The 20,353-nt window shown below is 44.3% G+C and overlaps 1 protein-coding gene and 1 long non-coding RNA gene across 19 annotated transcripts in view; one reads left to right on the top strand and one right to left on the bottom strand.

Annotated features, from left to right (window-relative positions):
- The window catches only part of DLGAP1 (DLG associated protein 1), a 762,891-nt gene that overhangs the window by 543,687 nt on the left and 198,851 nt on the right, over positions 1–20,353 (top strand). For all 11 annotated transcript variants that reach the window (XM_081561948.1, XM_081561958.1, XM_081561955.1 and 8 more), the window contains one exon: positions 649–863. In XM_081561948.1, coding sequence (XP_081418074.1) covers positions 649–863 — 215 coding nt within the window. The remainder of the gene's footprint in view (positions 1–648; positions 864–20,353) is intronic.
- LOC145534450 (uncharacterized) overlaps positions 1–20,353 on the bottom strand; it is a 343,726-nt gene that overhangs the window by 226,516 nt on the left and 96,857 nt on the right. For 2 of the 8 annotated variants that reach the window (XR_014074631.1, XR_014074633.1), the window contains one exon: positions 14,150–15,008. The exons of the other annotated variants lie outside the window; for them this stretch is intronic. This is a non-coding gene — a long non-coding RNA (uncharacterized LOC145534450). Of the gene's footprint in view, positions 1–14,149; positions 15,009–20,353 lie in introns of those variants that run through there. 8 annotated transcript variants of the gene reach the window in all.

The following is a 20,353-nucleotide window of genomic DNA, read 5'->3' as shown; positions in this document are numbered from 1 at the left end:
CCAAATTAAGAGGATTCAGAAAGAATCGGTGGTTGGGAAGTGAACATAGCTGGTGTAGACCAGTGGTTTGGGAGGAAGCAAGATTGGATACAAGATGCTAGAGATGGAAGATGCAGGAAAGATGTCAACAAAACAGAAACGTTCTTGAATTTCCAATGACAGTTGAAGACAAATCATTGAAAAGCTCAAACAAAACCGCTCTCCAGTGGCATCTGTATATGCCTATTATTTTCAGCATGAGAAAACTGAGAAGTATAAGTGAATCTGATGGTTCTAATTTTCTCTAGTACACAGGTTCTTTCAAAGATTGAGACATGGATTTGCATGTATTGAAAATATTTTCAGACTAATTATGGTAAAATATTATTTTTGAAAGTTAATGTCTAAACTTTTCAATAATTACTGGCATTACCCATATTCAGGGTCAGGAAAGAAAAGAAGATAAACTATTTTTTAATATTTATGTGTATTTATTTATTTGGCTGCACTGGGTCTTAGTTGTGGCATGTGGGATCTCTAGTTCCCTGACCAGGATCAAACCCAGACCCCTTGCATTTGGGAGCAAGCAGTCTTAGCCACTGCACCACCAGGGAAGTCCTGAAGGTAGACTTTTATACAGAATGAACTCTCTGTTTTGTATCTGCATAGGTCCCTCAGGATGAATGGACAGGGTACACCCCTCGAGGTAAAGATGATGAAATCCCCTGCCGAAGAATGCGGAGCGGCAGCTACATCAAGGCCATGGGAGATGAAGACAGCGGTGACTCAGACACCAGTCCCAAGCCTTCTCCCAAAGTGGCTGCGCGAAGGGAAAGCTATCTCAAGGCGACTCAGCCATCCCTCACAGAACTCACCACTCTCAAGTAAGTGTTTCCAATACTCTACTTCTGGTACCCCACTTCCTGTTTTATCCCTTATGATCCGATCATGCAACTTCTAGAGTCAGCGTGGCAAACAACATCCCGCAGGTGGAGCAGCATGATATATATTGAATAGTCTATTGGTTTTCACCTTGGGTCTGACATATAGCCCAGTGCCTTCAAAGACATGGTGTCTAGGAGCATAGGCTGAACCATCAACCTCCAAGAAGAGTTTACAACAATCCAGAATGGCTTCTAATGAGAATTAGGAGTTCTCATCAATGAGGGTGTCTGTGTACTCCCACTCTTGGTTGGTTGTTTAGCCATCAAACCTGCAGGGCAATGCTTCCTTAAAAGACTCTTGAATTTTTCAGATGATTGAGTGATAAAATAGTGTAGATCAGTGGCGCCTAGTGGTTTATCTGTATTGTTTAAAGTCAATGCTGAGTTCCTTCTGAGGCCACTGGGAGAATCAGATGAGAGGTACTGAAAACACTTGGTGAACTGTTGTCCACAATTACTTATCTTGAAAAATAGGCTTGAAAGCAAATGAGTATATTCTTAGTGGTCAGGATGGATGGTCAAATTTGTTTCCTATTCATTGGTTCCTTTGGGCTCACAGATGAGTTTGAAAGCATGCGAAGCAGTTAACACGATCACTGAAGAGAACGCTTCTCCAGTTCTGAAAGGAATAGTTAGTGCTGGTTTGTTACAGCCACTCCCCTCCTCCCCACAGAACTAGAAAGAATGGGATTCCCCAGATGAACTGAGGGAAATACATTCATGTTCAGAGTGGATGACAGTACGAGGCATGACTGCATTGGTATTTTTAACCTGCTAATATGCACCTGCCAGACCAAGTTCCCAGCTTCCAGGTGGGCTAGCGATGCTCAGTGGAATTGAGAAGAACAGGGAGCTTTCAGAGAACCACGGCTTCAGAGGCAAGGCTTGAAGGGGAGGGTGAAGAGTCTGAGCCAGCACAGATGCAGCCGACGGGTGGGGGGGGGGGCAGGTGTGAGATGACAATTCAACTCAACATCTACAGGTAAAGCTACTCTGGGAAGCTACTGATCAAGGCACTGTAGCATTATAGGGATTGTGTAATGGTGCGGTAGCATTGCTTGCATCTCCTTGGGGTTGTGACAAGGGCTTCACAATCATCTTTATTTTATATTTGGTCATGCTGCACAGCATATGGGATCTTAATTTCCCAACCAGGAATGGAACCCATGCCTCCTGTAGTGCATGCCCGTAGCTTAAGCACCACCAGGGAAGTCCCCACAATCATGTTTAGCTAACACTTGAACCCCCTCAGACATGGTGTACAGAGAAAATAGGAAAGTGTGTGAGAAGGTTGTAACGACCTTGAGAAAGGTTTCAACAGAGTGCTGCCAGAGTTCTTGGGAAGAAGAAATAACAGCCAACAGGGAGAGGTTAAATTTGAGAGGAAGACTGAAAATAATGGAAACTTTCTTCTACTCTTCTCTACCATTAGATTGTAAGTTCTATCCTACTAAAAACCCTGACTACTGATATATCCCAATGCTTAGCACATAGTAGGTGGCCAGCAATCATAATAATGATGTAATAACTAATAAATATGAATGGGCTTCCCAGGTGGCGCTAGTGGTAAAGAATCCACCTGCCAATGCAGGAGACAAAAGAGACACGAGTTTGATCTGTGGGTTGGGAAGATCCCCTGGAGTAGGAAATGGCACCCCACTGCAGTATTCTTGCCTGGAAAATTCAATGGACAGAGGAGCCTGGTGGGCTACAGTCCATGGGGCCACTAAGAGCTGGACACGACTGAACAACTGAGCATGCACACACACACGGCTAACGTGAAAGGGGCACTGATCATTGCGAGGCACTGTTCTAAGTGTTTCACATACGCTGTCTTTTCCAATCTTCACAATTACTTTTGAGGTAGGATATGTCACCATCCACGTAAAACTGACAACAAAATTGAGACACAGAACAGTTAAATAACTTTCCCACAGTAACCCTTCTAGAAGCTACAGAGCTATGGTTTTGAACCCAGATCATCTTGCCTCAGAGCCTGTGCTCTTGAGCAACATGCTATTGTTAAGTCTTTTTTGAATGAACAGATAAAAAGGAGATGGCAATCCTGGGGTATATGGTGGGGAATGGCTTCAAGGTACCATTATTTTTACTGTTCACCACGTATACCCAGCTCTCCTTTTCTGGGCACGTGGCAATGTTGCACTTCTCTGCCTCTCTGAAATCAGCGTGATCATGTACGTGGCTTTAGCAATGAACTTTGATCAGAAGTGTTGTGTATGACTTCCAGGAAGTGCGGCCCTACTCCCCAGGTCCACTTTTCTGATTCGAGGACCATGGGAGCACCGATTGATATATACCTTCTGTCTTTCTGGGTATCTGAGTGAACGCAATGAACAGAGCCTCCTGCCAGCTCAAGATATGGACACAAGAAACACGTCCAAGAAATGAAGTCGTGAGCAAGAAATAAACTTGGGTGATTTGCAGTTGTTTATCAACAAAGCCAAACTTGGCCTATCCTAACTTATATGAAATTGGTACTAGAAATGGAGTACTCATGTAACAACAAAATGAACTAAAATATATGACTGATTATAGGATTTGGTAGCAGGAAACAAGGTAATTATCAGAGGCTGGTACATACTGATCCATGTTATGCAGTGGTGAGTCATTTGGTAAATTGTTATCTAGAACATGGAAGGTGGGTGAGGTAACAAATGAACTCAGTAACTCTAGGGAAAGTTGTTGCAAAACATATTGTTAACAGAATTTGTTGGTTGCTCTTGGCTGTCTTCAACATGGTGTTCCATACTTTGAAATGGGCTCGGAAGAGAACTGGTTACAATACAAGTAGTAATGAAAGGGAATAAGAAGAGTCTAGACACTTGTGGACTTTTGTGAGTGGAACAAGCAACTGATCTCAATTCAGTTTGTAAAAGGTAAATCTGAGAAAGCCCTTGAGTGATGAAGATAGGATGAAAACTATCCCATGTGGCAATGTTCAGATCAAGAACATGGCCCTGGACTTCCCTGGTGGTCCAGCGGTTAAGAATCCACCTGCCAATGCAAGGGACACAGATCCAGGGAGATTCCACATGCCCTGGGGCAACTAAGCCCAAGCACCACAACTACTGAGCACGAGTTCCTGAGCCCATGCTCCACAAGAGAGGCCACTGCACTGAGAAGCCCACACACTGCATTTAGACAGTAACCCCCATGCACCACAACTCGAGAGAGCCTGGGTGCAGCGATGAAGACCGAGTGCAACCAAAAGTAAATAAATAAATATTTTTTATGTTAAAAATAAAAAATGACTCCCTTGCTCCATTATTCATGCTTTGAGTGAAATCAGATGATTTAGAATGAAGATACAATTAAGTAAATCTTTTTAATTAGATTAAAATGCTTCAGAGAAGAGCAGTTGATAGGTTGGTAAGCTGAGAGTGTCTGAGATAGAGAGGCAGGAGGGTAGGAAGGCAAATGGGACAGAGATGGTCACTGCATCTCCAAGGGGTCTACGAGTGCGATGCCTGCTGCATGGAACTCACTGGAACCAGTAGGTAAGAAGTTGACTATGTGGCTTCCCTGGTAGTTGAGTGGTAAAGAACCCACCTGCCAGTGCAGGAGACAGAGTTTCTATCCCTGATATGGGAAGATCCCACATGCCACGGAGCAACTAAGCCTGTGCACCACAACGGCTGAGCCTACGTGCCACAACTACTGAAGCCTGTGCCCTGCAACAAGAGAAGCCACCGCAATGAGAAGCCACGCACCACAACTAGAGAGTAGCCCCCACTTGCTGCAGCTAGGGGAAAAAAAAGCCCATGCAGCAACAGAGACCCAGAACAGCCAAAAAATAAATACAAATAAATGTTTTAAATTACTTTTTTAAAAAAGAAGTTGACTATGATGATCTTGAGAGGACCTACTTCCCAAAGAATCACAATGAAAAGACACAGTAAAGAGAGACATCCTAAAATGTCTCTTGGCTCCAAGGAGCCAATATTTCCTAATGTGTACTTTGGATACTTTGGATGTGGTCATAGAGGACAACAGAAATGGAGGACTCTCCCACGGAGCTGAACAACATGGATAAGGACCAGGGAAGTTGTTCCAGGGAGCAGAACCCAGGCTCCACCCCAGGAGTCACATCAGCCAGAAAGAAAGTGAAAGTCGCTCTGTCATGTCCGACTCTGCGACCCCATGGACTATATAGTCCATGGAATTCTCCAGGTCAGAATACTCAAGTGGTTTGCCATTCCCTTCTCCAAGGGATCTTCCCAACCCAAGGATCAAACCCAGTTCTCCCACATTGCAGGCGGATTCTTTACTAGCCGAGCCATGAGGGAAGCCCAAGAATACTGGAGTGGGTAGCCTATCCCTTCTCCAGGGGATCTTCCCAACCCAAGAATCGAACCAGGGTGTCCTGCATTGAAGGCAGATTCTTTACCAACTGAGCTATCAGGAAACATCAACCAACGCCTACTTAACTCTGAATCTCCTCACTCCTTTGGTCATTCGCTCCTTCCTCTCTTCACCCCAAGCCAAGCCTGAGTCAAGATATTCTCAAGGCCCTTCCTGTTTCAGCTGCACATCTGCCTGCTTGCACTTCCAGGTCAGAACTGACTTCACTGCAGCCCCTGACATCTCCCTCAATCCGTTCTGCATTCTCCCAGTGTGCTTTGAATGGCTCCTTTTCCTGAGCACCCCGTTGGTTTTCCTTTTCTCCTCCATTTGGACCCACTGTCGCATCTTTTGCTCACCTCAGTAGTCTTGGTGAGTCCATTATTCCAGCCAGCTCTTTATTCTTTCTGCTTTCAACCCCGGGCCTCACATCTTCACTCTGAGTTGATGTGGAACCATGGACGAGTTATTGAATCTTCCTAAGACAGAGATTCCTCATTTGTGAAGTGGGGAAAGCCTCATGTATAGAGTTACACCGATAAAACAAAACTAATGTGAGCCCTGAGTACTTGATCAGGCACTTAGAACCTAATTAAAACTGAAATCTCTCTCCTGCATTTTAAACTTTCCATTCCTTCTCTCTAAAAAGCATCTAAATTCCCTTTCATTCCTTCAGCTCCCTCAAAGATATGTTCTTTTCTCTCCGAGGCTGTGATCATTGCAGGGACAGTGCAGGATCCAAACAGGCTTTTCTAAAGAGCAATTCTATAGCAAGAGACGAGGACAGGGTACAGACTACAAGAGTCACATGCCCATCTCATTTGGAGGAGGGTATTCACACCCCAAATACAAACCTATTTTTTTTTTAAGCTGGGCATGATGACAGGGGCTAAATATAATAGGCAATTTATTGTACTGGTTTTGTCTATATTTTTAGATGCTCATTGATGTTTATTGTAGCAGTATTGTAATAGTGAAAAGTTGGAAACAACTTAAATACATACCAGCAGGGGCAGGGATAAATAACTGTGGCAGAGTCATAAAATGCACTATTAAATGGTGCCAGAGGGGGCGCTGGTGGTAAAGAACCTGCCTGACAACGCAGGAGATATGAGAGACCTGGGTTTGATCCCTGGGTCGGGAAGATCCCCTGGAGAAGGAAATTGCAACCTTCTCCAGTATTCTTGCCTGGGAAATCCCATGGACAGAGGAGCCTGGAGGGCTACAGTCCATAGGATCACAAAGAGTCAGACATAACTGAAGCAGCTTAGCATGCACGTACACCAATATGGGTAAATACCAAATGCAGAATGAAAGACATATACTTTTTAAAAGTTAAAAGCACACAAAATAATACTAGGTACTGTTTGTCTTTTAACCGAGCTTTGTGTTTTTTCTTGAAGAAGGTTGGAAAGTATCTAAATAATTTGCCTATGAGTAAATGAATGAGTTTCTCTGTTTTAAATTTTTTCCACTTCTTATTTTTTAGGGAGTTGCAGGTAGTTGAGAGAATAGAAGACAAAAGAAGACAGTGTTATGGTCAGGAAGAGATGGGAAAGTATCCTGAGTTTGTCACTGAGGATGTAAACTCACAAGTTTGTAGCATCAGGTGATACTAGGCTGTTCACCCTCCCATTGGAAGGAGCATGTGCTGTTATATGTTAGTTACGGAGGGACTGGAGAGGGATGTCAAAGCATTTGGGCAAAATAGACAGCAAAGGAAAATAGAGGCATTTTCCTCCACTTAGGACTAAGCAGGGATGATGTACATGGCTGTGTTCTTCAATATGGTTCACATCCATAGGTAAAAAAAAAAAAATCGCCCTGCTCCCCTCTTCATAGCCTGTGCCCCTCCTTTTTCTGGGAAGAGGAGGAACACAAAGAGCTGCAGGTGGGCAGAAGGGCATGTAGAATGTGAAGACACAGCTGAGGACACAGTCTGGCTAGAGGGGGGGAAAGAGAGAAAGGAAACTTCTACAAAAGAGAAGCAAAACAAGAGACTCCAGCGAGAGGCTACAGTTTAGGGCTCCTGATGCAGAATGGACTCATTTTAAATCCCCAGAATTAAAGCTGTAGGAGAACAACTCCATTTGTCTCTTCTCATATTATTTTGTTTACCAACACTACCTTCTTTTGTCTTTAAACTGTGAACTGCCAGTGCTTTGTGCTTCATCATAACAATACATAGACATTAGCGCTAAAAGTTTCCTCAAGACCAAGAAGATGAGGGACAGCACCCTGTACAAAGGCCAGTCACTGAGAAGTGTGGCTGAAGCTCTGCTGAGGAGGGTTCTGAGGCCCAGAACCCTGTACTCATCTGGAGGGGAGCTGGGATCCATTGGATCCATCTCCTGCAATGCAGGAGACCCAGGCTCGATCCCTAGGTCAGAAAGATCCCCTGGAGAAGGCACTGCAGCCCACTCCAGTATTCTTTCCTGAAGAATTCTATGGAGAGAAGAACCTGGTGGGCTACAGTCCGTGGGGTCACGAAGAGTCAGACACGACTGAGGAACTAACACTAACACAACTGGGATCCACTAACGCTGTTTGCAAGGGCCTGGGGTGGGTCTGAGAGGGAGCCATCTAAGTGGACCATCCAAGTTAAGAGCACAAGACTCTCATTTAATTTGAGGGAGGGGGGTGGGGAAGAGCTCAGAGACATGAAACCATTGCCAAAAGCCACAGAGCTATTTTTTTTTTTAAGTTTCAGGATTAGAAAAAGAATGATAATTTCAATGATTAATCATCCTGAAAATGAAAAGTTATCTGCCCTTAAGGCATTTAGGATTGAATATAAATCTTCCTGAAGTCTTTTGTTACTTTATCAATATTGCAGGAAGCTCTGGCTGGTCCTTTCCTGAGCCAGGCAAGTACAAACACTTGGGGCCCTTCTCACCGATTTTGGAAGAGTTTCAAAGTCTATAATATTAGAGACTGATTATTTTTCCAGGAGAAAATTTTTCTGGATAAAGGGATAAAGAACTATGAACAGATTTTAAAGTGTTATTTGCTGAGGATTAATGGACATTTATTTGAATTTAACTTGAGAATCTTCTAGATGACAGCTCACTTACCGTTATTTTTTTAATGTTCTTCTTACAGTCTATTGAATAAAAGTCCAAGTTGGGATTTGGACATAGCTTTGACTAATCATGGAGCAGACAGTTGTCTCCTTTCCAGAATAAACAGCATATTCTAGCCAATCCAAGTAAAAGACTTAAATCCTTCATCAGAGCCAAGCTGGGGTGACCTGCTTTGAGGGAACTCAGGCCTCCAAACCTCTGTCCTCCTTGCCTGAGAATTTACTCTTAAACATTCAGGAGACCTTTTCAAAAATACGAATGTTCTTAGGTGATATGTCATTTCAAATCATTGTTAGTTAATAATGAAGAACATTGTAGCATCGACACATAAATGCTACCATGTGTAAAACAGGTAGCTAGTGGGAAATTGCTGTATAACACAGGGAGCCCAGGCTGGTGCTCTGGGGTGACTTAGAGGGGTGGGGTGGGGGAGGGGATGGAGGCGCAAGAGAGAGGAGACATGTGTATAACTATGCCTGCTTAACCCTGCCGTACTGCAGAAACCAATACAACATTGTAAAGCAATTTTCTTCCAATTAAAAAATAAATTCAAAAAAATAGTGAAGAAAGAAGGAAAATCTAGAGGCGAGGGGAAGGGATTTGTTACGATCTGTGGGAGAAAAGAAGGGAGTGACAGAGGTGATGGTCCCCAGAGTGTAGCTCCAGGAGCTCTGAAGCCTGAAGATGAAGCTCATTGTCTCAAGACTCCTTCTGACTCCAGAACATTCCACTGACCTTAGGCCGTACCTGTCAGAAGACATAATCACTGACATTAAGTAGCTGATGAAAACCAGCCTCAAAAATAAGCCCTTGAGATGCCTTTGGAAAACAGAAAATGGAAAAGAAGAAAGAAAAACCGTGTACAAGAGTGTGGGAGTGCCTCCTCTCCAACATTCCTGAGAGAAGATGGGAGTTGAAAACCTCAAACAAAATGTTTGCCCCATCTCACTTGGCTAATTTTAGTTATCTTGGTTCATGGCTATGATTCATCCCTAAAGCTGTGAATTGCTGGGGAGGAAGGAGGGGGAAAAAATGGACTTAAATGTCAAAGAAGTAGGAACAAAAATATAGTTTTCTTTTTTGGAGAACTAGAATTCCAGGATATGGGGATCTTTTTTTCTCATGAGGGATGGAATGCTTCAAACTTCTAGAAAAATGAGCTCCAGTCAAAACATCATCAAGAAATAAAAGAGTAGATTATGGGTTATATCATGTAGGAATTTTTGCTTTCCTCGTGTACTCCCCTTTTTTTCCTTGTGTGCTTCTTTAAATCCCATTAAGCTAGAGATCGCTAAGAATCCTATGTAGCTGAGTATGATGGAAGCTTAAGACGTGGACTGTAGCAAGAAATGGAGCTCCAGGAGCAGACAAGGGAGGGATAATGGAGCCAAACAGACTCTGAGAAATAAGTCTGGGGGATGTGATGGTAGCACAGAGAAGAAGCTCCAATACTTTGGCCACCTGATGCAAAGAGCCGACTCATTGGAAAAGACCGATCCTGGAAGAGATTGAAAGCAAAAGGAGAAGGGAGCAGCAGAGGATGAGATGGTTAGATAGCATCAGCGACTCAATGGATGTGAGTCTGACCAAACTCCGGGAGATGGTGGAAGACAGAGGACCCAGGTGTGCTGCAGTCCATGGGATGGCAAAAAGTTGGACACGACTTAGTGACTGAACAACAACAACAAAAAAATGACGGTGAGCTGTTGTCTTGCCTGTTGAAGAATAGAGGGCGACAGAGATGGTTGCTCAAACTCCATCCTTGGAAGAGAAAAACGTTTTTCAGTGCAGCGGGTGTCCCCTAGTAAATTGGGTACCATGTGGAATTTTCATAGGTTTGGAGGAAGAGAAGAGTAGTAACTGGTCTGATGCTCAGGTACCCTATCTTTCTACCATCAGTTTAGCCGCTATTCCTGTGTACACCTCTCTCTGTGCTTAAGACTTCTGAGCAGTAAAAAAAAAAAAAAAAAAAATACATAGGATGAATTGAGAGAGTAGCACTGACATATATACACTACCATGTGTAAAATACATAGCTGATGGGAAGCTGCTGTATAGCACAGGAAGCACAGCTCCACGCTCTGTGATGACCTAGAAGGGTAGGATGGGGAGGTGGAGGGAGGCTCAAGACGGTAGAGATATATATGTACAGCTGATCCATGCTGTTGTACAACAGAAACCACCATTGTAAAACAATTATCTTCCAATTAAAAATAAATTTGGGAGGAGAATGGATACATGTATATGTGTGGCTGAGTCCCTTCGCTGTTCACCTGAAACTATCACAACATTGTTTGTTTACCAGCTATGCATGGGTAGGCAGTCTCTTGCCCATGGGTGGGCAAGAACACAGGAATGAGCTAAGAGTTGAAAAGTAATTTTAATAAACGTGAAGGCTTAGGATCTCAAAACTCTTTGAGATGAATGCTTAGTCGCTTCAGTCGTGTCGGACTCTTTGCGACCCCAGGGACTGTGGTATGCAAGGCTTCCCTGTCCTTCACTATTTCCTGGAGTTTGTTCCAACTCATGTCCATTGAGTTGGTGATGCTATCCAACCATCTCATCCTCTGTCGTCCCCTTCTCCTCTTGCCCTCAGTCTTTCCCAGCATCAGGGTTTTTCCAATGAGTAAGCTCTTTGCATCAGGTGACCAAAGTATTGGAGCTTCAGCTTCAGCATTAGTCCTTCCAATGAATATTCACGGGTGATTTCCTTTAGGATTGACTGGTTAAATATAAATACCAAAAATCAAAAGTCCACCAGGAGTTGAGTGGGTCATTTCCCTTTTTATTCCTATTTTCAACAAATGCCATGCCTACACACCTCTCCTTTCTGCTTGCGAATGATGGAAAGATTTCCTTCTTTATTACAGTATTATAGAAAGAACACTTGGGACTTCCCTGGTGGTCCAGTGGTTAAGACTCCACTCTCCCAATGCAGGGGGCCGGGGTTTGATCCCTGGTCAGGGAACTAGATCCCACATGCAGCAACTAAAGACCCTGCTTGCCAGGGATCAAAGAGCCCTCACATCACAGTGTAGACCCAGTGCAGCCAAATAAATAAATAAATATTACAAAAAAAAAGACTTGAAAAAATTCTAACAGCACCAAAGAGTGCTTGAATAGTATGTAAAAGTCTTCCTTCCCTCTCCAATCCCTGTTTTACCCCTCGTTAGAGACAAGAATTGTAACCATTTCTTGTGTATCCTTACAGAAACATTCTGTGCATATCTTACACACACATCTACATTTTCTTTATGCATGCTATTCTACAATTTGTTCTTTTCAATTAAAATTCTTAAACATCGTTTTACATAAATGCACGTAGATTAACTTGTCTTTAAAAGTTCTTAACAACTGCAAAGTATCCCATTGTATGTGTGAACAATAATTTAGATAACCTCTTCCCTCTTTGATGGGGAGTATTCTCTATGCAAAGCTATAGAAGGTAAAAAGGACTTCCTATAAGAAAAGAGCTATTTCTCTTTGGTTAAGGGATTCTAAATCATGGGCAAGAACACAGTAATGAGCTAAGAGTTTCAAAGTAATTTTAATAAACGTGAAGGCTTAGGATCTCAAAGCTCTTGATCATTTGAAGAGAATGAAAAGGAAGCAAAAAGCATGATATAAAGTGAAATATGTCCCCAGCCACCAAAATCAAAAGCTATAATCGTAAAGTCTGCCTTTTCAATTCCCTGCATGCAGGACTGGGTTCTAAGACAATGCCACCCAGGGGCTGAAAGCAAACAACCTACTACTGGAAAAACAATCCACTGGCCATTGTAAAAAGAAGCGGATTTTTTGGTTTGGGGTTTTTAACTGACAGTCAAGGTGATCTTTTGATCAACAGCTAGAAATTTCCAGCTTCTTCTCGTTTCTGAATATACTGAGATCCGCTGAACTGCTTAGAGAATAGGTTAAGATCCTTCCATTCCTCCGGCCCTGGCTGTCTTGAAAAAACAGCTATCATCTTACGTTTGAAAAAACAGCTATCATCTTAGGTGGAGGAAATTCTTAGTATTAGCAGGAGGGGGAAGTGACCTTTAGGGAAAAAAAATCTTAGATTGTTTTGTCTTGTTTTCCCAAAATAAAGTAAATCTATTAAGTTCCTGTGCTATTTAACCCCCTGGACCTTCCCTGAGTTTGGTTAAGTAGTTGCACATAGCAACCACCCACACTGGAAGAAGCTGAGCCGAGCAGTGTGGAAAACAGCATGGTGAGCCTCTATCCACCTTCTCTCATCCCTTCCAGTGTTCTGGAGGTGACTGTGTTAAATCTAAACTTCATCAGAAGGAGTGTTATGACTGTGGGAAACCTTTCTCACATGCAGTGGTTATGAGAGTTATTTCATTTTTCTGCAGCTTTCACATTTGTAAAAGTTTGCCATCATAACTCATGTGATCTTTAAACAGCCCCTCTTTCTCTGCAAGAAAATCTGCTCCACCTGTTACAGGTCACAAGCAGAACTGGAGCTCAGGTCAGGTCTCCTTACTCGTCAGCCAGAATGTTCTTCAAAATACTAATTGCCAGTGCAGAATGGGTAAAGGACACAATTTCTTTTTAACTAAGCTTTCTTAAAAATTTATCGTATTGAAGTATAGTTGATTTACAATGCTGTGTTAATTTCTGCTGTATAGCAGAATGATTTGGTTATACATATATGTTTTTTCATATTCTTTTCCATTATGGTTTATCCCAGGATAATGAATCTAGTTCCTTGTTCTGTAGAGTAGGACCTTGCTGTTTATCTGTTCTATATATAATAGCTTGCATCTGCTAATTCCAAACTCCCAATCCATCCCTCTCCTGGCCCCCTTGGCAACCACAAGTCTGTTCTCTATATCTGTGAGATATATCTCTATCTCTATATCTGTGAGTCTGTTTCTCTTTTGTAAATAAGTTCATTTAGGTCATATTTTAGATTCCACATATAAGTGATATCATATGGTATTTGTCTTTCTCTTTCTGACTTACTTCTCTTAATATGATAATCTCAGTCCATCCATGTTGCTGCAAATGGCATTATTCCATTCTGTTTTATGGCTGAGTAATATTTCAGTGTGTGTGTGTGTGTGTGTGTTAGTCACTCAGTTGTGTCTGACACTTTGAGACCCCATGAACTGTAGCCAGCCAGGCTTCTCTGTCCATGGAATTCTCCAGGCAAGAATACTGAAGTGGGTTGCCATTTCCTTCTCCAGAGAATCTTCCCAACCCAGAGAGTAAACCCACATCTCTTGCACTGCAGGCAGATTCTTTCTGTTTGAGCCATACACACATACCCCTCACTCCAATATATATGTATATACACACATACATACATGCCACATCTTCTTTATCCATTCATCTGTCAATGGACATTTAGATTGTTTCCATGTCTTTGCTACTGAGTCTAGAGTCTTGAGTCTATAGAGTTCTAAGTGCTGTGCCTGTCTTAATCACAAATTAATTTCTCTGTCTACACTGTAACCCAGGACAGATGCACACAGGACAGCGGGTAGCCTGAGGTTTCTGAGAAAAACCACCCAGTGGGAGGTGTTGATTCTCATTTCCTTAATCATGTTCACCCTTATCAAGTGATGCCATCTCCTCTCTCTCTCACTGATGAACCAAGACCTATAGCTTTGCTGATTCTACTACTCAGCCTTTTAGCTTTGCTGGATCTCTCATACAATAAGATGATAATCAATTTTGTTGTGGGTTTTGGGTGGTGAGGACAAGGAGAACATTTGTGTTTTATGTGAATGATTTGCACTCAACAAGCCATGCAACTCTATGAAAACTGGTAAGAATAATAGAAAAAACATTTTTAATGAGTATCTAGCTTTGCCCCCAATAAGAAAAGCCCTTTGTCTATTGCAAGGGATCTGGGGACCTCTTCCTGGCTTCTCATGACATCCAGAGACCCTGTTGTTATGAAACCCAGTAGGAGGCTCTGTGATCCTCCCGATCCTGGTCAGTTACAAATGTCCAGAGCATCAGGGTCAGGCCAATTTGAAAGTAAGTGGCCAGCTCATTTTCCCAATGAGGAAAGTTACTTTCTTGCAAAACAATAAGTAAGTTTTCACTGGATTGTTCTCTGATCTCTAAGATATTTTGTATCCTTTAAAATATCAATTCCACTGCACGAGGATGCAAACACGGGGCATCACAGTGGGAGATGAGGAGACAACAGCTTGCAGAAGTCAGCTGTCGGGGGAGAGGAAACCGGTGACGCACTTTGTCTCCACCATATGTTAATCAAATTAGCCAGATCCTGTGTTCGGAGAACTGGCAGAGCTCCGTCTGCTGCTGGATGGCTTGGACAATGGCTCACAGCCATGCAGCCACCTTGATAATTAGTGGAGTCCCTGCCAGCTTCTGCAATCTACCCTCTAGGAGGCAGCTGGCCAAGCCAAGCCTTTGTGGCAGTGTGTGATCCCACTGGTGCTTCAACCCCACTGTATTGTGTCAGCCTTTCCCGTCCCCCCCACGCCGCCCCAAGTGGGAGAAGCTCACTCCACAGAGAGGAACCTTCTGTGTTCAGCATAATGTAAGGGCCAAACAGGGAAGCTAGGTTGGTTATTCCCGGGTCGTCCTCAGGCTTCACTTCCCATTGCCACAGTCAGGTTCAGCTAGGAATTAGGAGCAAGTAACACGGAGGATTCTGAAGTCAGAAAAAGAAAAAAAAAATGGGTGCCTGTAGTTGAGATGCACTTTAAATGTGTATCACAGTAATGCATGTTGGCGATTACACAGAGTCTTATTTATATATCAGGTCCCAGCTGACTAGTTTCCTGTCTTATTGCTGGGCCACGTTGTCATGGTTAAGGAAGGATTAAAGAAGGAGGTGCTGCCAGATGGGGGTGTAAGGGCAGGCGGTACTAACAGACCACCTGGGACCAGACCAGCTACACCTTACCCTTCAGAGGAGAAAGGGGGAGATGTGTACTGTTAGACATGATACATGGAAATGCAAGTGACAGCCTTGCTTGTTCAGTCATCCATCTATTCAACAGGTACTTAATACCAGCTGTGTACGGAGCATCTATTCTAGGAGTACCACAGTGAACAAGACAGACAGCAGTCCCCCCTCCACCTTGTGGAGAGCTTGTAATCCAGCAGAGGAGACAAAAATAAGCGGGATGGGTAAATGAAGAAGAGAGTGTATCAGATTTGGATCAAGTGTCAGGAGGAGACCATGGGGCTTCAGATGGAGATCAAGTGCTGGGAAGGAAAAAGTTAAGCAGGGGAAGGGGTCCATGGGCGAAGGCCTGAAGAAGGTGCAGGTGGGAGGCCTGCAGTGGTCAGAGGGGAGAGACTTCCAGGTAGGGAACCGTCAGTGCAAAGTCCCTGAGGTCACCTGGCATGTCTGAGGCCCAGCCTGAGGGCCTGTGTGGCAGAGCAGAGTGGGCGAGGGGAGAGCAGTGGAGAAAGGGTCCTGGAGGGAGCCGAGGCAGATTGACTCTGGGCCTGCAGGCTCTGTGAAGACTCTAGACTTCACTGAGTGAGATGGGAAGATATTAGAAAGCTTTTCGGTAAAGAAGTAGCATTTTAAGAGAATTGGTCAGGCTGCTTTTTTTGAGAAGAAACTAAAAGGGGAACAGGACAGAGTCAGGGAGGATGCGATGGCAGCATTCCCGTGGAACGACAGTGTGGCCTGGTCGGGTGGCAGTGCTGGGGTACAGGCTGAGCCCGAGGGTGTGTGAAGCATCAGATGTGGGTTGTGAAGGGAGAGGCTAGGCAACGGTTTGGGCTAGAGAAGGACCGGGGGAGACTGTGAGAGGAGCAGTTTTGGGGAGAAATGACAGAGGTCCTCTCTGCATCTTTAAGTGTACAAAAACAGTCAGAAATCCAAAAAGAAGTTTCCTGGGGCCTCCTTGTTAAAGGCCCTGTACCTTCACTGTGACTTGGGCGGAGGGAGGAGGGAGTCTAACAAGTGCTATCCTGTCGAGAGTTCTGAATGTTTAGGCTCATTTCTTTCATATCAGGCAGATTATAAATATTTTTTATTAGACCAAGGATTGATTAAGTACTTTTTAAAGATTTTTTTGATGTGGACCATTTTTAAAACCTGTATTGAATTTGTTACAGTATTGCTTCTGGTTTCTGTTTTTTGGTTTTTTGACCGAGAGGTTGTAGGATCTTAGCTCTGTGACCAGGGATTGAACCCGCACCCCCTGCATTGGAAGGCAAAGTCTTAACTATTGGACTTAGGGACCAGGGAAGTCTCTAAGTATCTACTTACTTATTTAGGTCTAATGCCCTTTTGAAGAGCCAGTGTAAGCTATGAACATGCTCCCCAAACAGCACTCACACACATACACTGTATCTTGCTCACAGCCTCAGGAAATCCATGAGCCTCGAGCCCACGTGAAGTACGTTGAGGCAAAGAGTGGGGGTGGTCCCCATAGGATGTTTTGATGGCGTCTGTTTCACAAAATCGCCCTTGTAACAAGAACAATACTGCAATCTTTAAAAATGTGAATTGGTAAATATTTAAGAAACAATCAATGCTGTAAGCATGTCTTCACAGAATCGATCCTCCTGCAAAATCAAGCCTGTGCATCACTGCCCCTTACTATCTTGCCAAGCATGGTCACCAGCCCAAGGTTAGCTTCTCTACAAGCCTGTCATTAACTCACCATTCCTGCCAGAGAGAACCTGTTCTGTTTGGGGCTGCTAGAATGTATAACTATTAAGCCAAAACCTCTTCTTCTGGTTCCAGGCCCCTGAACACATGGCCATAGCATATAATTACCAAAATATCCAAGAATCCACCCATTTTTTGCCATAACCTGCTTGACTGCAGGAGTGACACAGGCTTGAACTTCAACCACAGACCAGAAGGGACCAGAAAAGTGATGAGTGGATGGCGTGGAGCCTAGGGTGGCTGGCCTATGAGAGGACCCCTCCTTCTGCCAGGACATCTTGCCATCCAGGTCATGATGTCCGTTCCAATCCAGCTCCCCAGAAATGGCACCACAGGTAGAGCCTCCATGCTCTTCCTCAAGGGAAAGGAGAAGATTGGGCAGGTGATGTGAGGCTGGGAAGAAGGCAGAGCGGATGCAAGGCAGGACATTACCAGGCAGGCCAGGACTTTGCAGGAAAACAGAACTGGTTATTTGGTTACATGGGATGTCTCTGGGGAGACTGGGAGCACATGGGATGTCTCTGGGGAGACTGGGAGCTTCCCAGGTGGCACTAGTGGTAAAGAATCTGCCTGCTGATGCAAGAGACATGAGAGACTAGGCTTCAATCCCTGGGTAGGGAAGATCTCCTGGAGAAGGAAATGGCAACCCACTCTAATATTCTCGCCTGGAGAATCCCATGGACAGAGGAGCCTGGTGGGCCACAGTCCACAGGGTCACAAAGAATTGGACACAACTGAAGCGACTTGGCACACACTGGGGAGACCATATGGAAACATTGTACTCTGTCTGGAACATTCCATTAGAGAGCAAAAGGGCAAGCAGTTTCTCTTCCAGTTCCTCCTGGCTTCCTGTCTCTCCTTGGTCAAAAGTTGCTCCCATGGGGTATTGACTGGGGATTTCTCCAGTGACCCAGTAAGGAAGCCTGGGGCTCCACAGACCCAGCGGCTTCCTGGGGGCTGAGGCTGAGGGGTCAGGCAGAACCAGAAGGACCTGGAAGTCATGTAAACTGCATCCAGTACATTATGTGGGCAGTTCAGCCAACTCAGGCTCCATCTGGACCAACACCAGTGCCTGAGGAATGCAGGCTGCGGGCTGAGGAGTGGCGAGGGCAGCTGCAGATGGTGGTCACACATGCTGTCAGGTCAGAGAAGTACCTGGTTCCTTCCTGGTCTGCAGCAGACGCTGACCCAGCAGAGGAACCACAGAGCTCAGCATCTCACCTCCAGGGTGGACAGGCTGAGAGGAGGAAAGTGAGAGGTCAGGGTCTCCATCAGAGATACCAATACGACACAAAGCAGGATGTTCCATCGTAATATCTGGAGTAGCCCCAGCTCCACGTAGGGCAGGAGGCCACTGCAGGACAGACAAGTGAGGATCCAAGGGCCGGGCAGCCATGCGGCTGGGACTCCTGGGATAAAATTCAGGTGGATACGGAGCGGGTTAGGTCAGGGCCCCCAATTTCTAGGATCTAGTGCCTGATGATCTGAGGTGGAGCTGATGTAATAATAAGAGAGATAAAGTGCGCAATAAATTTAATGCACTTGAATCATCCTGAAACCATCCCCCCCTCCTCCATCCATGGAAAAACTGTCGTCCACAAAAACTGGTCCCTGGTGCCAAAATGTTGGGACTTCTGGGTTAGGGCTCAAGACAGCCAACTGTAGGTGGAGGATCCACCACACAGAGATGGGAGCAGAGGGGGGATGACATATGACTTTGCCATTAAAAATGAAAGTCTTCCTATTTGCCTGTTTTGATTGTATTTCATTTCAGTTGCTTACCCTGAGCATCTGACTTGAAAATGCTAAGATTGTTACACTTTTTAGTAAAATATATTTTAATTCACATACAGTACATGGGTTACTATGTATGTTGTGTGTGCTCAGTTGCATCCAACTCTGCAACCCTGTAGCCCACCAGGCTCCTCTGTCCATAGGATTTTCTGTCAAGAATGCTGGAGTGGGTTGCCATTTCCTCCTCCAGGGGAATCTTCTCAACTCAGGGATGGAACCAATATCTCCTGCATCTCCTACATTGCAGGTGGATTCTTTACTGCTGAGCCACATCTATGTATAATACCATCTATAGTATAAAATGATGACTATTGACATCTAAGTAAATATTGTGTGTTTTTGTCTCAATAAGCACACACAGCACTTTGCTTTAATAAACAGCATCATGCAACCCAGACTAGATTTGACAACTCTGGATTCGAGCCAGCTTTATGAATCCAGAGCCCATTGTTCTTAAGAGGCACTTTGAGTTTTCTGACCCCATTGTAGTAACAAACACGTATGAGATTACAAGGGGGGAGAAAAAACACTGTGTTTTTACAGCTTTCCCATCTCTGCTGATTTCTGGTGAATACTGCCATGCTAAACTGAGCCGACTGTGGTTAATGATTATCATCGTGCCTTGCAGAGTCGCTAGAAGACAGGGTGCCTGTCAAGTATCATGACAATGCTCCTATTCTTCCAAGGGGCATCACTTCCCGTAGCCTGAGGAGCCGCCACCTCTTCCCCACCTGTTCCCCAGAAACAGCATCCTGGTTGACAGATCGTCAATGCCTCAGCCCAGAAGTCCTGCCGAGGGCACCCCATGGAGGTGAACCAGTTGATGCCGTCATTTCTAAGAGGCAGAAACCACCTCTGTGGGAACCTGGTGGGTCTTTTTGTTTTAATGAAGCAAAAGTAGCCTCCATGTTTGTCTGTGCCTGGCTGCAGGGTGACAGTGATTTATCTTGGGCTGAAAGCAAGTTCAGGACCCTCCTGAGGAAGCACGTAAGTCTCCCAACCTCTTTGTGATGGATGCTGTCACCCCACCAAATATCCTTACGGTGACTCCCTCAGAGGGACCTGCACCGCTTCCCAAAGTCAAAACCCCACAGTAGCCACAGCTCTAAAAGCCTCGAGTTCTCCCCTTCTCCTCCAATTCTGTCGTGGACACATCATTTTGGAAAGAAATACAGGCAAGTACTCTTCCTTCAGTTAAATCTAGAGTCTGTTCCCTGCTTTTCTGGAATAAACCGGATACTGAAAATCACAATTTAATCCCACTTCCTCAGTTGAGAGATTAGAGAAACAAAGACTCAGGGAGACTCTGAAACTGTCCATACAAAGAAATGTTGGGTTGATCAAAAAGTTCATTTGACCTAGACTGGAGGGGGCTTTGGGGGAGAATGGGTACATGTATATATATAGCTGAAACCCCTTTGCTGTCCACCCGAAACTATCACAACATTGTTAATCAGCTATACGCCAATACAAAATAAAAAGTTACCCTTTTTTGGTAGTTATGATAATAGTGTGAAAGTGTTAGTCACTCAGTTGTGTCTGACTCTTTGTGACCCCTATGGACT

This window comes from Giraffa tippelskirchi, chromosome 14 (assembly GCF_054371585.1).
Source record: "Giraffa tippelskirchi isolate mGirTip1 chromosome 14, T2T-mGirTip1v1.2.pri, whole genome shotgun sequence".
NCBI classification, from domain to species: Eukaryota; Metazoa; Chordata; class Mammalia; order Artiodactyla; family Giraffidae; genus Giraffa; species Giraffa tippelskirchi.
The sequence above is the reverse complement of the archived record's forward strand: the minus strand, read 5'-3'. Positions and strand labels throughout refer to the sequence as shown.